Source organism: Leptodactylus fuscus, chromosome 2, assembly GCF_031893055.1.
Source record: "Leptodactylus fuscus isolate aLepFus1 chromosome 2, aLepFus1.hap2, whole genome shotgun sequence".
Taxonomy (NCBI): Eukaryota; Metazoa; Chordata; class Amphibia; order Anura; family Leptodactylidae; genus Leptodactylus; species Leptodactylus fuscus.
This window is the reverse complement of record NC_134266.1, coordinates 1,809,500-1,830,765: the sequence shown is the minus strand read 5'-3', so window position 1 is coordinate 1,830,765 and position 21,266 is coordinate 1,809,500. Positions and strand designations below refer to the sequence as shown.

Sequence of the window (21,266 nt, the reverse complement as noted above, 5' to 3'; positions counted from 1 at the left end):
ACCTCGATTAACACATCGGCTATTCTGTATCCCAGTAAATGACATGGCTTCACCACTGTTATGAATTTATGTTCATATACTATATTATACTGCTCTTATCTCAGGTTCTAAGAAAGCCAGGGCTGTTATCTCTCTGTGTAAACACACACTAACCCTCAGTGTTCATGCATTTGCATATTATCTGATCTGCTCCAGGCAGTGCTGACACACTGACATGGGCAAACACCTTTAATCCAAATTGGAAGTTTCTTAATTTTAAACATGTCGGGAAAAAGAAAATCTAATTTGTCGCAAACAACGAGATCTATGAAGGAGCCAGAAGTCACAGAGCTCTCCTCAAGCACAGCTGAGGGGGATCATCGACGCCAACAACACACTCATTATATGGCGTTGCAGCGAGCTGCTGAGATGCCAGAACAATTACAGGCACGGTGCGAGGAACAAGTTCAGTGCCAGGGCAACTTGAGAGCTGCTGAAACGCTGGAGCAGGCCGATCATCAACGTCCACAACATGCTGATTATATGGCATCCCAGTGAGTTGCTCAGATGCCGAAATAATCACGGGCACAGCGCGAGGAACAAGTTCAGCGGCAGGCCAGCTTGACAGCTATCGAAACGCTGGAGCTGGTGGATCATCAACACCAACAACATGCTCATTATATGGCGTCCCAGTGAGCTACTGAGATGCCGGAACAATCACGGGCATGGTGCGAGGAACAACTTCAGTGCCAGCCCAACTTGAGAGCTGCCGAAACGCTAGAGCAGGGGGATCATCAACGCCAACAACACGCTCATTATATGGAGTCTCAGTGAGCTGCTGAGATGTCGGAACAATCACAGGCACAATCACAACAAGTTCAGCAGCAGGACAGCTTGAGAGCTTCCGAAACGCAGGGGCAGGCAAACCATCGACTGCAGCAATTGGCTCAATTTAGGCGGATCATCCACTCCAACAGACAAAGTCGTGGGCAGAAGCTAGTAGTATATAAATAATACCACCATGTAGTAACCACATAATAATGTTGTATACATCGTCTTTAATGGCATCCATTACAGAATGTGGAGATATCTGACACGAGGTCACCAGTTTTCTACAGGCTCCAAATTAACAAGTAAACTTTCTCCAGTTTTATACTGCCGCAGTGTCAGTCTACACTGTAGGGCTCGCATTCTCTTTGTGAACCTAGAAGCTCAATATGAACACCAAGAAATGTTGAAATCTAATTGTAAGACTAATTTACTAGTCCATAATAAAGACATTACAGATATTAAAAAACCCGAAAACCTTCCTGGAGTCAGGGCCGATGAGAACCGGCGGAGTGCGGTCTATGGCTTGTGTGTAGAGTAGACGAGCTGCAGGTTGTATATACCGTGTCTTAGATCTTCCACTTCCTGTGCAGCTCAGACACAGAGTCGTGTGGGTTGAAGAGCCTAAAGCTGCGCTCAGAGCAGGTGACAACGACTGGTACAACAAAGAGCGGCCCGCTCCCCTCCTGACTAGCCACCATGGCCAAGTGGATCGCCCTCTCCGCCTTCCTCCACACTCGCCTCTCCATAGCAGGTATCGTCCAAAGCCTAAACCACCAAGGTTCTACTTCACTTCTTACAAAAACCTTCTTAAAACTTTTTGCAAAATTTGTGCAATTTTTTTTTAACTACAGTTTATTATTTTATTTTATATCTGTTTTATTATGTAAATGTCATGTTTTTCATGTTTTTTATGTTTTTACGCTTGTGGACTAAGTGTCGGACTGTGTTCCGGTGTGAGCTGGCACGCCTTGCCTGAGGATGCACAAGATATTGTATCTGACGGAATAAACAAAAATATTCTAAATCATTTGCCGTCAGACCCTGGGGACCAGAATTTCTGATATTTTTGAAAATTTCCCAATACATTTTTATTTATTTATTTATTTATTTTTTTATCTAAGTGATTGTCAGTGCGGTGAGCGCGAGATGGCGAGTACATAACACTTCCTATTAGTTGGTTTCCTTATCACTTAAAATCACAAATTCAATTACTTGGTTTTATTTGATACAATTATGAAATAGTTTTTGATATTATGAAGTTTTTTAGGTTTCATCAGTTTTGTCATGTTCTCTTCCTGTGCTGTGTAAGGGTAACATGGCCTCCGGCCTTCTTTCATGACAAAGAACGCTCTTAGGTACGGGTGCTGTAGGTTCTTATAGATGATGTAGTTTAATTTTAGGTATTTTAGTTCACTTATAGATACTTGTGTTTACTTCTAGATTCTCTGATTTACTTATCAGTACTGTAGTTTACTTGTAGATATTCTAGTTTACTTGTAGATACTTAGTTTACTTATAGGTACTGTAGTTGACATAGAGTTACTGTAGTTTACTTATAGGTACTATAGTTTACTTATAGGTACTGTAGTTTGCTTGTAGATATTCTAGTTTACCTTTAGATACTTAGTTTACTTATAGGTACTGTAGTTTACTTATAGGTACTGTAGTTTACTTGTAGATACTTTGGTTTACTTATAGGTACTGTAGTTTACTTGTAGATACTTTGGTTTACTTGTAGATACTTAGTTTACTTATAGGTACTGTAGTTGACATAGAGTTACTGTAGTTTACTTATAGGTACTATAGTTTACTTATAGGTACTGTAGTTTACTTGTAGATACTTTGGTTTACTTATAGGTACTGTAGTTTACTTATAGGTACTGTAGTTTACTTGTAGATACTTTGGTTTACTTATAGGTACTGTAGTTTACTTTAGTTTACTTGTAGATATTCTAGTTTACTTGTAGACACTTAGTTTACTTATAGGTACTGTAGTTTGCTTGTAGATATTCTAGTTTACCTTTAGATACTTAGTTTACTTATAGGTACTGTAGTTTACTTATAGGTACTGTAGTTTACTTTAGTTTACTTGTAAATATTCTAGTTTACTTGTAGATACTTAGTTTACATATAGATACTGTAGTTTATAGGTATTGTAGTTTACTTTAGTTTACTTGTAGATATTCTAGTTTACCTTTAGATACTTAGTTTACATATAGGTACTCTAAGGGCCCCTTCACACGGAGTATATGCTGGCTGATTCGGAACATGTAAACGTTCCGAATCAGCGGCATTTAAAACAGATCCCATTGCTTTCTATAGGAGCCGGCATACATGTGCTCCCCATAGAAATGATGGGCTGATTTTTTCCATTCATTTCTATGGGGAGTGCACTTATGCCGGCTCTCATAGAAAGCAATGGGATCTGTTTTAAATGCCGCTGATTCGGAACGTTTACATGTTCCGAATCAGCCAGCATATACTCCGTGTGAAGGGGCCCTAACTTCTAGATACTCTTGTTTGCTTCTAGATACTCTAGTTATAGTTACTGTAGTTAACTTGTACATACTGTAGTTTACATATAGGTACTCTAGTTTACTAAAAGGTTCTGTATATTACCGTTTACTTATAGGTAATTTGGTTTACTTATTGGCACTGTAGATTATTTATAGGTACTGCTGTTTACTAATATAGGCACTCTAGTTTATATACTGGTACTGTAGTATATGACTAGTTTTGTTATTGGTACAGAAGTGTACATATAGATATTGTAGTTTACTTCTAGGTATTGTAGTTTACATACAGGGGCTGTAGTTTACGTATAAATAATGTAGTTACTTGTCTATACTCTGGGTTATGTATAGCTACTTTACTTGTAGGTATTGTAGTTTACATACAGGGGCTGTAGTTCAGTTATTGGTACGATAGTTTCCTTATAGTTACTCTAGTTTTCTTATTGATACAGAAAGTTAAACAATAAGCTCACCAAATTCTGCTATATAGTGGGGGGGCTCAGTGGTTAGCACTGTAACCTTGCAGCGCTGGAGTCCTGAGCCCGAATCCCGCCAGGAACAACCTCTGCAAGGAGTCTGTATGTTCTCCCCGTGTTTGTGTGGATTTCCTCCCATTCTAAAAAGACAGACTGATAGGGGGAAAAAATGTACATTGTGATCTATATATATATATATATATATATATATATATATATATATATATATATATATCTATATGGGGCTCATAATCTACATAAAAATTAAAATAAAATTCTGCCATACAGTGTGCAAAGACTCTAACCGTACAGCTCTTACAGTTCCCCTATACCATATAAATACAGCTGCCATTCAGTGCACAATAACACCAGGTTACTGTATTCCTCCTGGGTCTTCTATATAAAAACCTAGAATTCTTTCGGTCCTATAGATTACTTATAGATCACCTATGGACACTGTTTCCGTGGTTGCTGTAGGTAACTTAGTTTCATCTCTGTTCACATTTCCAGCAACAATTCAGTTTTTTCTGTTCCATCAGAGTAGCAAAAACTTAAAAAAAAATAAAAAATTGTAAAACCCGTCATCTGCTGGAGCCGGTGACTTATAGTGGGGCCGTTGGACTTTCAGTGCGGTGTCCGTCATTTCCATGTGAATAGTTCTGTATTTTCTGTGTTTTGCTATTTTTTCTAATTAAATCGAATATTTTTGACATTCTCCGATATGGAAATGTGACCAAAGACTGAACCGGCGGTCGTGCAGGGTATGAGGCGAGCTGGGATCCCATAAGTGTGTCCTCGGGTTACAATATTTCTATCCCTAAACCAATCCTACTATCCTGCAGTATCCATATGGGGTATTAGACTGTATGGGGCAGGAGACCTGGGGGGAGGGGAGGGGGGTAATAAATTCTCTCATGTCGGCCAGGCCAGAGACTCCCCCTAATATATCAGAGACCCCTCTGCAGACGGCGGCTTCGGAGTTTGGAGCGTCCATCAATATTGTCATCCTGAGGTGCCGAGTTCAGTAATTTGGTAATGGGGTTCTGTAGCTTCCCTGTGTCATTGGGGGTGGGGCTGTTTCCCCTATAAGCGCTGCCATTTCTATAGGGGTATTTGGGGTATCTTATCATCGCTTTGGGACCCTGAAATGTTGTGCTGAGCGTTGTAATTGACGTACAAGTTACTATAGCTTACCGATGAGTCTTGTTTGTCTGAGGGTCATTGTGGCTCCCCCTATAGGTGCCGGAGTTTATCTGCAGCCTATAATAACTCACCTATGGGGCATTTATTGGTAAAATAGTGACCATGGGCTCAGTGGGTCGCCTTTAAGATCTTTAATTGACCTATAAGTATGGCCGTACGCATTAGACGGGGATTCTATATCAGTATTGCAGTTTCATTGGGTTACCTTTGGCTTCCTCATGCGGTTCGAGACATTTCGGCAGGGCCAGGAATTCCCAATGTATTTCAAGTTACCCATCACAAATCTGTGTCCTGATAATCCTACCAATAGAAATCCACTACTAACAAGATCTCCATATAAAAAAAATCCCATAAAACTTAGCTATAGCGAAGGTGGCCATTTATGTTCACAAGGAGGAATTTGGCGCTGAATGTCAGGCGGATTTTGCCTTAAAATCAGCTTCAGATACTGCCTGTACCCAGTCTCCAATCACGGGGAGTCAAATCTTCAGCTGGATTTCATTGAAGTGAATGCGAAGCCGAAAATACCGCCTGGCAGGGGCCAAATTTGACACAGAATTTGGACAAGCAGAAAATTCAGCTTCAAAATCATGAAGCTGAATGTTTGAGCTAGAAAAAGGTCCTGTGATATTGTATAGCGGTATTATGTAGCCCGGATATCAGATGACTATGTGTTACTAGTTGTATGGTCACTGTAAGTTCCTGTGATATTGTATAGCGGTGTTATATAGCCCTGATATTAGATGACTATGTGTTACTAGTTGTATGGTCACTGTAAGTTCCTGTGATATTGTATAGCGGTATTATGTAGCCCTGATATTAGATGGCTATGTGTTACTATTTGTATGGTCACTGTATGTTGCTATAAGTTCCTGTGATATTATATAGCAGTATTATGTAGCCCTGATATTAGATGGCTATGTGTTACTATTTGTATGGTCACTGTATGTTGCTATAAGTTCCTGTGATATTGTATAGCGGTATTATGTAGCCCTGATATTAGATGATTATGTGTTACTAGTTGTATGGTCACTGTAAGTTCCTGTGATATTGTATAGCGGTATTATGTAGCCCTGATATTAGATGGCTATGTGTTACTATTTGTATGGTCACTGTATGTTGCTATAAGTTCCTGTGATATTATATAGCGGTATTATGTAGCCCTGATATTAGATGGCTATGTGTTACTATTTGTATGGTCACTGTATGTTGCTATAAGTTCCTGTGATATTGTATAGCGGTATTATGTAGCCCTGATATTAGATGGCTATGTGTTACTATTTGTATGGTCACTGTATGTTGCTATAAGTTCCTGTGATATTATATAGCGGTATTATGTAGCCCTGATATTAGATGGCTATGTGTTACTATTTGTATGGTCACTGTATGTTGCTATAAGTTCCTGTGATATTATATAGCGGTATTATGTAGCCCTGATATTAGATGGCTATGTGTTACTATTTGTATGGTCACTGTATGTTGCTATAAGTTCCTGTGATATTGTATAGCGGTATTATGTAGCCCTGATATTAGATGGCTATGTGTTACTATTTGTATGGTCACTGTATGTTGCTATAAGTTCACTACTATATAGCGGTATGTACTTTGCCATCTTGTGCCTCTGTTCTATAGTCACTGTGGAGTAAATTAGTTTTGGACATTGGTTGTAGTGGCCGTAACATATAGCAGTGGTATTTAGGAACTGTATGGTGATGTTATATGGTTAACATATTGCAGTTTTATCTAGTTATCATACTATAACACTGATATTAGATGCTATATGGTGCGGGTCTTGGTACCAGTATACACCAGGAGTAATGCCGCCAGAGGGTACCACACAGGGCTCCAACCAACATGATGACAGGGGACTCTTAAAGTTTATAAGTCAGCCGTTGCATTTTAAGGCGGTGTTATCAGTCACAAATATGGCGGTATTTAGATGCTCGGCATCGCCCTCGAAGACAGAAAAGCCGTCTGGTAAGGCCAAAGATAGCAAACAACAAGAAAGCGCAGGAAGTGGGGCTTGTTATATAGAGACAGACTGATATACAAGGAGTGCTGTAGTATACGGTATCATAGACAGGGCTAACCCTACACCCGCCTCCAGTCATTACATTGGGAATTCCTGGCCCTGCCGAAACGTCTGGAACCGCATGAGGAAGCCAAAGGTAACCCAATAAAACTGCAATACTGATATAGAATCCCCGTCTAATGCGTACGGCCATACTTATAGGTCAATTAAAGATCTTATAAGGCAACCCACTGAGCCCATGGTCACTATTATATCAATAAATGCCCCATAGGTGAGTTATTATAGGCTGCAGATAAACTCCGGCACCTATAGGGGGAGCCACAATGACCCTGAGAGAAGCAACAAGACTCATCGGTAAACTGCAATACCTTGTATGTCCACCAACCATGACACTCATAGAGAGCCCCCCCCCCTTCAAGCAGTGGTGACCATGTACTATATTGTATGGTTATTTGTATACTGTATTATTGTATCATTTATAGACTATATGGCGGTGGTAGTCATGCACTGTATGGTTATTTGTATACTGTATTATTGTATTATTTATAGACTATATGGCGGTGGTAGTCATGCACTGTATGGTTATTTGTATACTGTATTATTGTATTATTTATAGACTATATGCCGGTGGTAATCATGTACAGTATGGTATGGTTATTCGTATACTGTATTATTGTACTATTTATAGACTACTAGCTGGTACCCGCGACTTGGTCTGCGGTGATTGTAGCAGTGGGTATATACAGGCGCGGGTAAGGTTTTCGTACTGTGTATAAGGTATGGGATATGAAATGTAACTGTGTATCTTGTTGTTGCTGTAATTCTGAGAATACGTGAGACTTTTGTGTTGAATGTAATTTGTATTTCAGCCGCTATACGGTGTTGGTATAAACTGTACATAGTGTCTTTGGGACAGAAGTATTTCAGGTTAATATACTTCGATATACGACATTGTATGAGTTGTTATTTTGCGCCAGTACATGTAAGTTTTGGGCACAGGATACTCTGGAGCAGCCACATAAAGTCTGGCCCTGTGCATGACAGTTCAGTAACTCCATGCGCCTCTTATTAATAGCAATTAACCCCATCATGTCCTTCACATTAACCCCTGTGTAAGAGTTACTGATAGAGATGAGCGAGTACTGTTGGGATCAGCCGACCCGAACAGCACGCTCGCATAGAAATGAATGGACGTAGCCGGCACGCGGGGGGTTAAGCGCGCTGGCTACGTCCAAGCGGAAGTACCAGGTTCATCCATTCATTTCTATGGAGCGTGCTGTTCAGATCGGCTGATCCCAACAGTACTCGCTCATCTCTAGTTACTGAGATGTGAGAGACTTGGAGGTAATAATTAAGTATCTTCATTACTGAGGTCTTTTAGTAGTCCCTCCATGTCTCACATATTAGTAATCTTTATATGGGGCACACAGGGGTTAATATGAGGGACATGATGGGGTTTATTCCTATTAATGTGAGGCACATGGAGTTACTAACACTAAACTAATAACCCCAAATGCCTGACATTAATGAGAATAGGAAGTAAAGGAAGGGAGCTGTGTGTTTCTTACTTTCAGTTTGCTAGCAGCTTCGGCAGGAGCTATCACTATAGCAGGCAGAGACTTGAGCGATTAAGCTCCACCCCCTGGGTTTCCTGCACATCTGGCAAAGGGGAGTGTCCTTATGCCTCAGCTCTAGCACAGACTTCATTTAACTCTTGCAGGTTCTGTGCTGCTGGCATGCCAGTGAAATATGGCAGGAGTGCCACTCTTAGTACGTGTGCCAGGGGTTGCTGACCTCTGCTGTAGGGGGCAATATGAATTTTGTGGCTTGCTATGGTCCAAAGTGTGTGAGATTGCAGAGATAGTGATGTGAGTTTGGGTTTTGTGGGGGTTCTGGGAAAAACGTATGTGCGCTATTGTGACGAAAAGTAGCCTATTGCGCAATCGAGTGTAGGGACTATGTTTGTGGAAAATTTCAGCCAAATCGGTGGAGCAGTTTTTGCGTGATTGACCGCCAAACATCCGAACATCCAAAGGGTCCTGGGAAAAACGTATGTGCGCTATTGTGACAAAAAGTAGCCTATTGCGCAATCGAGTGTAGTGACTATGTTTGTGGAAAATTTCAGCCAAATCGGGGTCCAAAGTGTGTGAGATTGCAGAGATGGTGATGTGAGTTTGGATTTTGTGGGGGTCCTGGGAAAAACGTATGTGCGCTATTGTGACAAAAAGTAGCCTATTGCGCAATCGAGTGTAGTGACTATGTTTGTGGAAAATTTCAGCCAAATCGGTGGAGCGGTTTTTGCGTGATTGAGGAACAAACATCCGAACATCCAAAGTCACAAACCCACAAACTTTCACATTTATAATATTAATAGGATATGGCGGTGGTAATCATGCACCGTATGGTTATTTGTATACTGTTTTATTGTATCATTTATAGACTATATGGCGGTGGTAATCATGTACAGTATGGTATGGTTATTTGTATACTGTATTATTGTATTATTTATAGACTATATGCCGGTGGTAATCATGCACTGTATGGTTATTCGTATACTGTATTATTGTACTATTTATAGACTATATGGCGGTGGTAATCATGCACTGTATGGTTATTTGTATACTGTATTATTGTATCATTTATAGACTATATGGCGGTGGTAATCATGCACTGTATGGTTATTCGTATACTGTATTATTGTACTATTTATAGACTATATGGCGGTGGTAATCATGCACTGTATGGTTATTTGTATACTGTATTATTGTATCATTTATAGACTATATGGCGGTTGTAATCATGCACAGTATGGTATGGTTATTTGTATACTGTATTATTGTATTATTTATAGACTATATGGCGGTGGTAATCATGCACCGTATGGTTATTTGTATACTGTATTATTGTATTATTTATAGACTATATGGCGGTGGTAATCATGCACTGTATGGTTATTTGTATACTGTATTATTGTATTATTTATAGACTATATGGCAGTGGTAATCATGCACTGTATGGTTATTTGTATACTGTATTATTGTATTTATAGACTATATAGCGGTGGTAATCATGCACAGTATGGTGGTAATCATGCACAGTATGGTATGTTTATTTGTATACTGTATTATTGTATTATTTATAGACTATATGGCGGTGGTAATCATGCACCGTATGGTTATTTGTATACTGTATTATTGTATTATTTATAGACTATATGGCGGTGGTAATCATGTACAGTATGGTATGGTTATTTGTATACTGTATTATTGTATTATTTATAGACTGTATGGCGGTGGTAATCATGCACTGTATGGTTATTTGTATACTGTATTATTGTATTATTTATAGACTATATGGCAGTGGTAATCATGCACTGTATGGTTATTTGTATACTGTATTATTGTATTTATAGACTATATAGCGGTGGTAATCATGCACAGTATGGTATGTTTATTTGTATACTGTATTATTGTATTATTTATAGACTATATGGCGGTGGTAATCATGCACCGTATGGTTATTTGTATACTGTATTATTGTATTATTTATAGACTATATGCCGGTGGTAATCATGTACAGTATGGTATGGTTATTTGTATACTGTATTATTGTATTATTTATAGACTGTATGGCGGTGGTAATCATGCACAGTATGGTGGTAATCATGTACAGTATGGTATGGTTATTTGTATACTGTATTATTGTATTATTTATAGACTGTATGGCGGTGGTAATCATGCACTGTATGGTTATTTGTATACTGTATTATTGTATTATCTATAGACTATATGGCAGTGGTAATCATGCACTGTATGGTTATTTGTATACTGTATTATTGTATTTATAGACTATATAGCGGTGGTAATCATGCACAGTATGGTATGTTTATTTGTATACTGTATTATTGTATTATTTATAGACTATATGGCGGTGGTAATCATGCACCGTATGGTTATTTGTATACTGTATTATTGTATTATTTATAGACTGTATGGCGGTGGTAATCATGTACAGTATGGTATGGTTATTTGTATACTGTATTATTGTATTATTTATAGACTATATGGCAGTGGTAATCATGCACTGTATGGTTATTTGTATACTGTATTATTGTATTTATAGACTATATAGCGGTGGTAATCATGCACAGTATGGTATGTTTATTTGTATACTGTATTATTGTATTATTTATAGACTATATGGCGGTGGTAATCATGCACCGTATGGTTATTTGTATACTGTATTATTGTATTATTTATAGACTGTATGGCGGTGGTAATCATGTACAGTATGGTATGGTTATTTGTATACTGTATTATTGTATTATTTATAGACTATATGGCGGTGGTAATCATGCACCGTATGGTTATTTGTATACTGTATTATTGTATTATTTATAGGTTGTACTATGATGGTACCGAGGCTGGTTGTACTATGATGGTACCGAGGCTGGTTGTACTATGATGGTATTGAGGCTGGGTGTACTATGATGGTACTGAGGTTGGTTGTACTATGATGATATTGAGGCCGGTTGTACTATGATGGTACTGAGGCTGGTTGTACTATGATGGTACTGAGGCTGGTTGTACTATGATGGTATTGAGGCTGGTTGTACTATGATGGTACTGAGGCTGGTTGTACTATGATGATATTGAGGCCGGTTGTACTATGATGGTACTGAGGCTGGTTGTACTATGATGATATTGAGGCTGGTTGTACTATGATGGTACCGAGGCTGGTTGTACTATGATGGTACTGAGGCTGGGTGTACTATGATGGTATTGAGGCCGGTTGTACTATGATGGTACTGAGGCTGGTTGTACTATGATGGTACTGAGGCTGGTTGTACTATAATGGTATTGAGGCTGGTTGTACTATGATGGTATTGAGGCTGGTTGTACTATGATGGTACCGAGGCCGGTTGTACTATGATGGTATTGAGGCTGGTTGTACTATAATGGTATTGAGGCTGGTTGTACTATGATGGTATTGAGGCTGGTTGTACTATGATGGTATTGAGGCTGGGTGTACTATGATGGTATTGAGGCTGGGTGTACTATGATGGTATTGAGGCTGGTTGTACTATGATGATATTGAGGCTGGGTGTACTATGATGGTACTGAGGCTGGGTGTACTATGATGGTACTGAGGCTGGGTGTACTATGATGGTATTGAGGCCGGTTGTACTATGATGGTACTGAGGCTGGTTGTACTATGATGGTACTGAGGCTGGGTGTACTATGATGGTATTGAGGATGGTTGTACTATGATGGTATTGAGGCTGGTTGTACTATGATGGTACTGAGGCTGGGTGTACTATGATGGTATTGAGGCTGGTTGTACTATGATGGTACTGAGGCTGGGTGTACTATGATGGTATTGAGGCTGGGTGTACTATGATGGTATTGAGGCTGGTTGTACTATGATGGTACTGAGGCTGGTTGTACTATGATGGTATTGAGGCTGGTTGTACTATGATGGTACTGAGGCTGGGTGTACTATGATGGTATTGAGGCTGGGTGTACTATGATGGTATTGAGGATGGTTGTACTATGATGGTATTGAGGCTGGCTGTACCATGATGGTATTGAGGCTGGTTGTACTATGATGGTATTGAGGATGGTTGTACTATGATGGTATTGAGGCTGGCTGTACCATGATGGTATTGAGGTTGGTTGTACTATGATGGTACCGAGCCTGGTTGTACTATAACTGTATGGAGTCCGGTTTCCCTATGACTGCACAGAGTCAAGTTGCCCTATGATGGTACTGAAACCACCTGTGTTAGGGGGCGCTGTGACCCTACAGATATACCTGCCCTATTTTCTTATTCAGAGGAATTCCTTAAGGAGCCAGTGACTGATACTGCTGTTACTTCTCCTCCTTCCTGTAGAAATGGTGAATATCTTTTTTATGTACTGACAGCCATAAATCCAACAGGCTAAACCTGGGAGATAATTGGTCAATGCTCCGCTATCACCGTGTCTGATCCCTGTCATATAAATGAGCCGATACCTGCAAATACCAGAGAGCGGGCGCCAAGCACAACCAAGATTCTGGGCTTGTTAGTGGAGCGGAGATGTTCCAGGACATACAAGATCTGATGAATATCATTACAGCTCCGGAAAATGTATTCCTGCTCTAAGCACTGAGCTGATGTACGGAATGTATTCCTGTATATGGCGGGAGTATTGTACAACATGCAGAACCGTATACTAAGTATAACCACTGAAATCCACTGAGAATGTAGAAGAGAAGTCATTACAGAGTAGTCAGTGACCAAGCAATATAGTATAATATAGTTACTGTAAATCCCCATACATAGGAGGTAGTATTATAGTAGTTATATTCTTGTACATAGGAGTAGTATTATAGTAGTTATATTCTTGTACATAGGAGTAGTATTATAGTAGTTATATTCTTGTACATAGGAGTAGTATTATAGTAGTTATATTCTTGTACATAGGAGTAGTATTATAGTAGTTATATTCTTATACATAGGAGTAGTATTATAGTAGTTATATTCTTGTACATAGGAGTAGTATTATAGTAGTTATATTCTTGTACATAGGAGTAGTATTATAGTAGTTATATTCCTATACATAGGAGGAAATATTATAGTAGTTATAATCTTGTACATAGGAGTAGTATTATAGTAGTTATATTCTTGTACATAGGAGTAGTATTATAGTAGTTATATTCTTGTACATAGGAGGTAGTATTATAGTAGTTATATTCTTGTACATATGAGTAGTATTATAGTAGTTATATTCTTGTACATAGGAGTAGTATTATAGTAGTTATATTCTTGTACATAGGAGGTAGTATTATAGTAGTTATATTCTTGTACATAGGAGCAGTATTATAGTAGTTATATTCTTGTACATAGGAGTAGTATTATAGTAGTTATATTCTTGTACATAGGAGTAGTATTATAGTAGTTATATTCTTGTACATAGGAGGTAGTATTATAGTAGTTATATTCTTGTACATAGGAGTAGTATTATAGTAGTTATATTCTTGTACATAGGAGTAGTATTATAGTAGTTATATTCTTGTACATAGGAGTAGTATTATAGTAGTTATATTCTTGTACATAGGAGTAGTATTATAGTAGTTATATTCTTGTACATAGGAGTAGTATTATAGTAGTTATATTCTTGTACATAGGAGCAGTATTATAGTAGTTATATTCTTGTACATAGGAGCAGTATTATAGTAGTTATATTCTTGTACATAGGAGTAGTATTATAGTAGTTATATTCTTGTACATAGGAGTAGTATTATAGTAGTTATATTCCTATACATAGGAGGAAATATTATAGTAGTTATAATCTTGTACATAGGAGTAGTATTATAGTAGTTATATTCTTGTACATAGGAGTAGTATTATAGTAGTTATATTCTTGTACATAGGAGTAGTATTATAGTAGTTATATTCTTGTACATAGGAGCAGTATTATAGTAGTTATATTCTTGTACATAGGGGGCAGTATTATAGTAGTTATATTCTTGTACATACGGGGCAGTATTATAGTAGTTATATTCTTGTATATAGGAGGTAGTATTATAGTAGTTATATTATTGTACATAGGAGTAGTATTATAGTAGATATATTCTTGTATATAGGAGGTAGTATTATAGTAGTTATATTCTTGTACATAGGAGTAGTATTATAGTAGTTATATTCTTGTACATAGGAGTAGTATTATAGTAGGTATATTCTTGTACATAGGAGTAGTATTATAGTAGGTATATTCTTAAACATAGGAGGTAGTATTATAGTAGTTATATTCTTGTACATAGGAGTAGTATTATAGTAGTTATATTCTTGTACATAGGAGTAGTATTATAGTAGTTATATTCTTGTACATAGAGGCAGTATTATAGTAGTTATATTCTTGTACATAGGAGCAGTATTATAGTAGTTATATTCTAGTACATAGGAGCAGTATTATAGTAGTTATATTCTTGTACATAGGAGCAGTATTATAGTAGTTATATTCTTGTACATAGGAGTAGTATTATAGTAGTTATATTCTTGTACATAGGAGGTAGTATTATAGTAGTTATATTCTTGTACATAGGAGGTAGTATTATAGTAGTTATATTCTTGTACATAGGAGCAGTATTATAGTAGTTTATATTCTTGTACATAGGAGGTAGTATTATAGTAGTTATATTCTTGTACATAGGAGGTAGTATTATAGTAGTTATATTCTTGTACATAGGAGGAGTATTATAGTAGTTATATTCTTGTACATAGGAGTAGTATTATAGTAGTTATATTCTTGTACATAGGAGCAGTATTATAGTAGTTATATTCTTGTACATAGGAGTAGTATTATAGTAGTTATATTCTTGTACATAGGAGGTAGTATTATAGTAGTTATATTCTTGTACATAGGAGCAGTATTATAGTACATATATTCTTGTACATAGGAGGTAGTATTATAGTAGTTATATTCTTGTACATAGGAGTAGTATTATAGTAGTTATATTCTTGTACATAGGAGTAGTATTATAGTAGTTATATTCTTGTACATAGGAGTAGTATTATAGTAGTTATATTCTTGTACATAGGAGGTAGTATTATAGTAGTTATATTCTTGTACATAGGAGGTAGTATTATAGTAGTTATATTCTTGTACATAGGAGGTAGTATTATAGTAGTTATATTCTTGTACATAGGAGTAGTATTATAGTAGTTATATTCTTGTACATAGGAGTAGTATTATAGTAGTTATATTCTTGTACATAGGAGGTAGTATTATAGTAGTTATATTCTTGTACATAGGAGTAGTATTATAGTAGTTATATTCTTGTACATAGGAGCAGTATTATAGTAGTTATATTCTTGTACATAGGAGTAGTATTATAGTAGTTATATTCTTGTACATAGGAGGTATTATTATAGTAGTATATTCTTGTACATAGGAGTAGTATTATAGTAGTTATATTCTTGTACATAGGAGCAGTATTATAGTAGTTATATTCTTGTACATAGGAGCAGTATTATAGTAGTTATATTCTTGTACATAGGAGCAGTATTATAGTAGTTATATTCTTGTACATAGGAGTAGTATTATAGTAGTTATATTCTTGTACATAGGAGGTAGTATTATAGTAGTTATATTCTTGTACATAGGAGGTAGTATTATAGTAGTTATATTCTTGTACATAGGAGCAGTATTATAGTAGTTATATTCTTGTACATAGGAGCAGTATTATAGTAGTTATATTCTTGTACATAGGAGTAGTATTATAGTAGTTATATTCTTGTACATAGGAGGTAGTATTATAGTAGTTATATTCTTGTACATAGGAGTAGTATTATAGTAGTTATATTCTTGTACATAGGAGTAGTATTATAGCAGTTATATTCTTGTACATAGGAGGTAGTATTATAGTAGTTATATTCTTGTACATAGGAGTAGTATTATAGTAGTTATATTCTTGTACATAGGAGTAGTATTATAGTAGTTATATTCTTGTACATAGGAGGTATTATTATAGTAGTATATTCTTGTACATAGGAGTAGTATTATAGTAGTTATATTCTTGTACATAGGAGCAGTATTATAGTAGTTATATTCTTGTACATAGGAGCAGTATTATAGTAGTTATATTCTTGTACATAGGAGCAGTATTATAGTTGTTATATTCTTGTACATAGGAGGTAGTATTATAGTAGTTATATTCTTGTACATAGGAGTAGTATTATAGTAGTTATATTCTTGTACATAGGAGTAGTATTATAGTAGTTATATTCTTGTACATAGGAGTAGTATTATAGTAGTTATATTCTTGTACATAGGAGGTAGTATTATAGTAGTTATATTCTTGTACATAGGAGTAGTATTATAGTAGTTATATTCTTGTACATAGGAGTAGTATTATAGTAGTTATATTCTTGTACATAGGAGGTAGTATTATAGTAGTTATATTCTTGTACATAGGAGGTAGTATTATAGTAGTTATATTCTTGTACATAGGAGTAGTATTATAGTAGTTATATTCTTGTACATAGGAGCAGTATTATAGTAGTTATATTCTTGTACATAGGAGGTAGTATTATAGTAGTTATATTCTTGTACATAGGAGTAGTATTATAGTAGTTATATTCTTGTTCATAGGAGCAGTATTATAGTAGTTATATTCTTGTACATAGGAGTAGTATTATAGTAGTTATATTCTTGTACATAGGAGGTAGTATTATAGTAGTTATATTCTTGTACATAGGAGGTATTATTATAGTAGTATATTCTTGTACATAGGAGTAGTATTATAGTAGTTATTTTCTTGTACATAGGAGCAGTATTATAGTAGTTATATTCTTGTACATAGGAGCAGTATTATAGTAGTTATATTCTTGTACATAGGAGCAGTATTATAGTTGTTATATTCTTGTACATAGGAGGTAGTATTATAGTAGTTATATTCTTGTACATAGGAGTAGTATTGTAGTAGTTATATTCTTGTACATAGGAGTAGTATTATAGTAGTTATATTCTTGTACATAGGAGGTAGTATTATAGTAGTTATATTCTTGTACATAGGAGGTAGTATTATAGTAGTTATATTCTTGTACATAGGAGGTAGTATTATAGTAGTTATATTCTTCTACATAGGAGTAGTATTATAGTAGTTATATTCTTGTACATAGGAGTAGTATTATAGTAGTTATATTCTTGTACATAGGAGCAGTATTATAGTAGTTATATTCTTGTACATAGGAGCAGTATTATAGTAGTTATATTCTTGTACATAGTAGTAGTATTATAGTAGTTATATTCTTGTACATAGGGGGCAGTATTATAGTAGTTATATTCTTGTACATAGGAGTAGTATTATAGTAGTTATATTCTTGTACATAGGGGGCAGTATTATAGTAGTTATATTCTTGTATATAGGAGTAGTATTATAGTAGTTATATTCTTGTACATAGGAGTAGTATTATAGTAGTTATATTCTTGTACATAGGAGCAGTATTATAGTAGTTATATTCTTGTACATAGGGGGCAGTATTATAGTTATATTCTTGTACATAGGAGTAGTATTATAGTAGTTATATTCTTTTACATAGGAGCAGTATTATAGTAGTTATATTTTGTACATAGGAGCAGTATTATAGTAGGTATATTCTTGTACATAGGAGTAGTATTATAGTAGTTATATTCTTGTACATAGGAGCAGTATTATAGTAGTTATATTCTGCACATAGGAGTAGTATTATAGTAGTTATATTCTTGTACATAGAGGCAGTATTATAGTAGTTATATTCTTGTACATAGGAGTAGTATTATAGTAGTTATATTCTTGTACATAGGAGCAGTATTATAGTAGTTATATTCTTGTACATAGGAGCAGTATTATAGTAGTTATATTCTTGTACATAGGAGTAGTATTATAGTAGTTATATTCTTGTACATAGGAGTAGTATTATAGTAGTTATATTTTTGTACATAGGAGCAGTATTATAGTAGTTATATTCTTGTACATAGGAGTAGTATTATAGTAGTTATATTCTTGTACATAGGAGTAGTATTATAGTAGTTATATTCTTGTACATAGGAGGTAGTATTATAGTAGTTATATTCTTGTACATAGGAGGTAGTATTATAGTAGTTATATTCTTGTACATAGGAGCAGTATTATAGTAGTTATATTCTTGTACATAGGAGGTAGTATTATAGTAGTTATATTCTTGTACATAGGAGGTAGTATTATAGTAGTTATATTCTTGTACATAGGAGGAGTATTATAGTAGTTATATTCTTGTATATAGGAGTAGTATTATAGTAGTTATATTCTTGTACATAGGAGCAGTATTATAGTAGTTATATTCTTGTACATAGGAGTAGTATTATAGTAGTTATATTCTTGTACATAGGAGGTAGTATTATAGTAGTTATATTCTTGTACATAGGAGCAGTATTATAGTAGTTATATTCTTGTACATAGGAGTAGTATTATAGTAGTTATATTCTTGTACATAGGAGTAGTATTATAGTAGTTATATTCTTGTACATAGGAGTAGTATTATAGTAGTTATATTCTTGTACATAGGAGTAGTATTATAGTAGTTATATTCTTGTACATAGGAGGTAGTATTATAGTAGTTATATTCTTGTACATAGGAGGTAGTATTATAGTAGTTATATTCTTGTACATAGGAGTAGTATTATAGTAGTTATATTCTTGTACATAGGAGTAGTATTATAGTAGTTATATTCTTGTACATAGGAGGTAGTATTATAGTAGTTATATTCTTGTACATAGGAGTAGTATTATAGTAGTTATATTCTTGTACATAGGAGCAGTATTATAGTAGTTATATTCTTGTACATAGGAGTAGTATTATAGTAGTTATATTCTTGTACATAGGAGGTATTATTATAGTAGTTATATTCTTGTACATAGGAGTAGTATTATAGTAGTTATATTCTTGTACATAGGAGTAGTATTATAGTAGTTATATTCTTGTACATAGGAGCAGTATTATAGTAGTTATATTCTTGTACATAGGAGCAGTATTATAGTAGTTATATTCTTGTACATAGGAGTAGTATTATAGTAGTTATATTCTTGTACATAGGAGGTAGTATTATAGTAGTTATATTCTTGTACATAGGAGGTAGTATTATAGTAGTTATATTCTTGTACATAGGAGCAGTATTATAGTAGTTATATTCTTGTACATAGGAGCAGTATTATAGTAGTTATATTCTTGTACATAGGAGTAGTATTATAGTAGTTATATTCTTGTACATAGGAGGTAGTATTATAGTAGTTATATTCTTGTACATAGGAGTAGTATTATAGTAGTTATATTCTTGTACATAGGAGTAGTATTATAGTAGTTATATTCTTGTACATAGGAGGTAGTATTATAGTAGTTATATTCTTGTACATAGGAGTAGTATTATAGTAGTTATATTCTTGTACATAGGAGCAGTATTATAGTAGTTATATTCTTGTACATAGGAGCAGTATTATAGTAGTTATATTCTTGTACATAGGAGCAGTATTATAGTAGTTATATTCTTGTACATAGGAGGTAGTATTATAGTAGTTATATTCTTGTACATAGGAGTAGTATTATAGTAGTTATATTCTTGTACATAGGAGCAGTATTATAGTTGTTATATTCTTGTACATAGGAGGTAGTATTATAGTAGTTATATTCTTGTACATAGGAGTAGTATTATAGTAGTTATATTCTTGTACATAGGAGTAGTATTATAGTAGTTATATTCTTGTACATAGGAGTAGTATTATAGTAGTTATATTCTTGTACATAGGAGGTAGTATTATAGTAGTTATATTCTTGTACATAGGAGGTAGTATTATAGTAGTTATATTCTTGTACATAGGAGGTAGTATTATAGTAGTTATATTCTTGTACATAGGAGTAGTATTATAGTAGTTATATTCTTGTACATAGGAGCAGTATTATAGTAGTTATATTCTTGTACATAGGAGTAGTATTATAGTAGTTATATTCTTGTACATAGGAGTAGTATTATAGTAGTTATATTCTTGTACATAGGAGGTATTATTATAGTAGTATATTCTTGTACATAGGAGTAGTATTATAGTAGTTATTTTCTTGTACATAGGAGCAGTATTATAGTAGTTATATTCTTGTACATAGGAGCAGTATTATAGTAGTTATATTCTTGTACATAGGAGCAGTATTATAGTTGTTATATTCTTGTACATAGGAGGTAGTATTATAGTAGTTATATTCTTGTACATAGGAGTAGTATTATAGTAGTTATATTCTTGTACATAGGAGTAGTATTATAGTAGTTATATTCTTGTACATAGGAGTAGTATTATAGTAGTTATATTCTTGTACATAGGAGTAGTATTATAGTAGTTATATTCTTGTACATAGGAGTAGTATTATAGTAGTTATATTCTTGTACATAGGAGTAGTATTATAGTAGTTATATTCTTGTACATAGGAGGTAGTATTATAGTAGTTATATTCTTGTACATAGGAGTAGTATTATAGTAGTTATATTCTTGTACATAGGAGTAGTATTATAGTAGTTATATTCTTGTACATAGGAGTAGTATTATAGTAGTTATATTCTTGTACATAGGAGTAGTATTATAGTAGTTATATTCTTGTACATAGGAGGTATTATTATAGTAGTATATTCTTGTACATAGGAGTAGTATTATAGTAGTTATATTCTTGTACATAGGAGCAGTATCATA

At 34.9% G+C, this 21,266-nt stretch overlaps 1 protein-coding gene across 1 annotated transcript in view; it reads left to right on the top strand.

Annotated features, from left to right (window-relative positions):
* Nucleotides 1-1,446: 1,446 nt before the first annotated feature.
* The window catches only part of CD247 (CD247 molecule), a 101,813-nt gene continuing 81,993 nt past the window's right edge, over nt 1,447-21,266 (top strand). Inside the window, exon 1 of the mRNA XM_075262509.1 lies at nt 1,447-1,561. Coding sequence (XP_075118610.1) covers nt 1,507-1,561 — 55 coding nt within the window. The 5' untranslated portion in view covers nt 1,447-1,506. The remainder of the gene's footprint in view (nt 1,562-21,266) is intronic.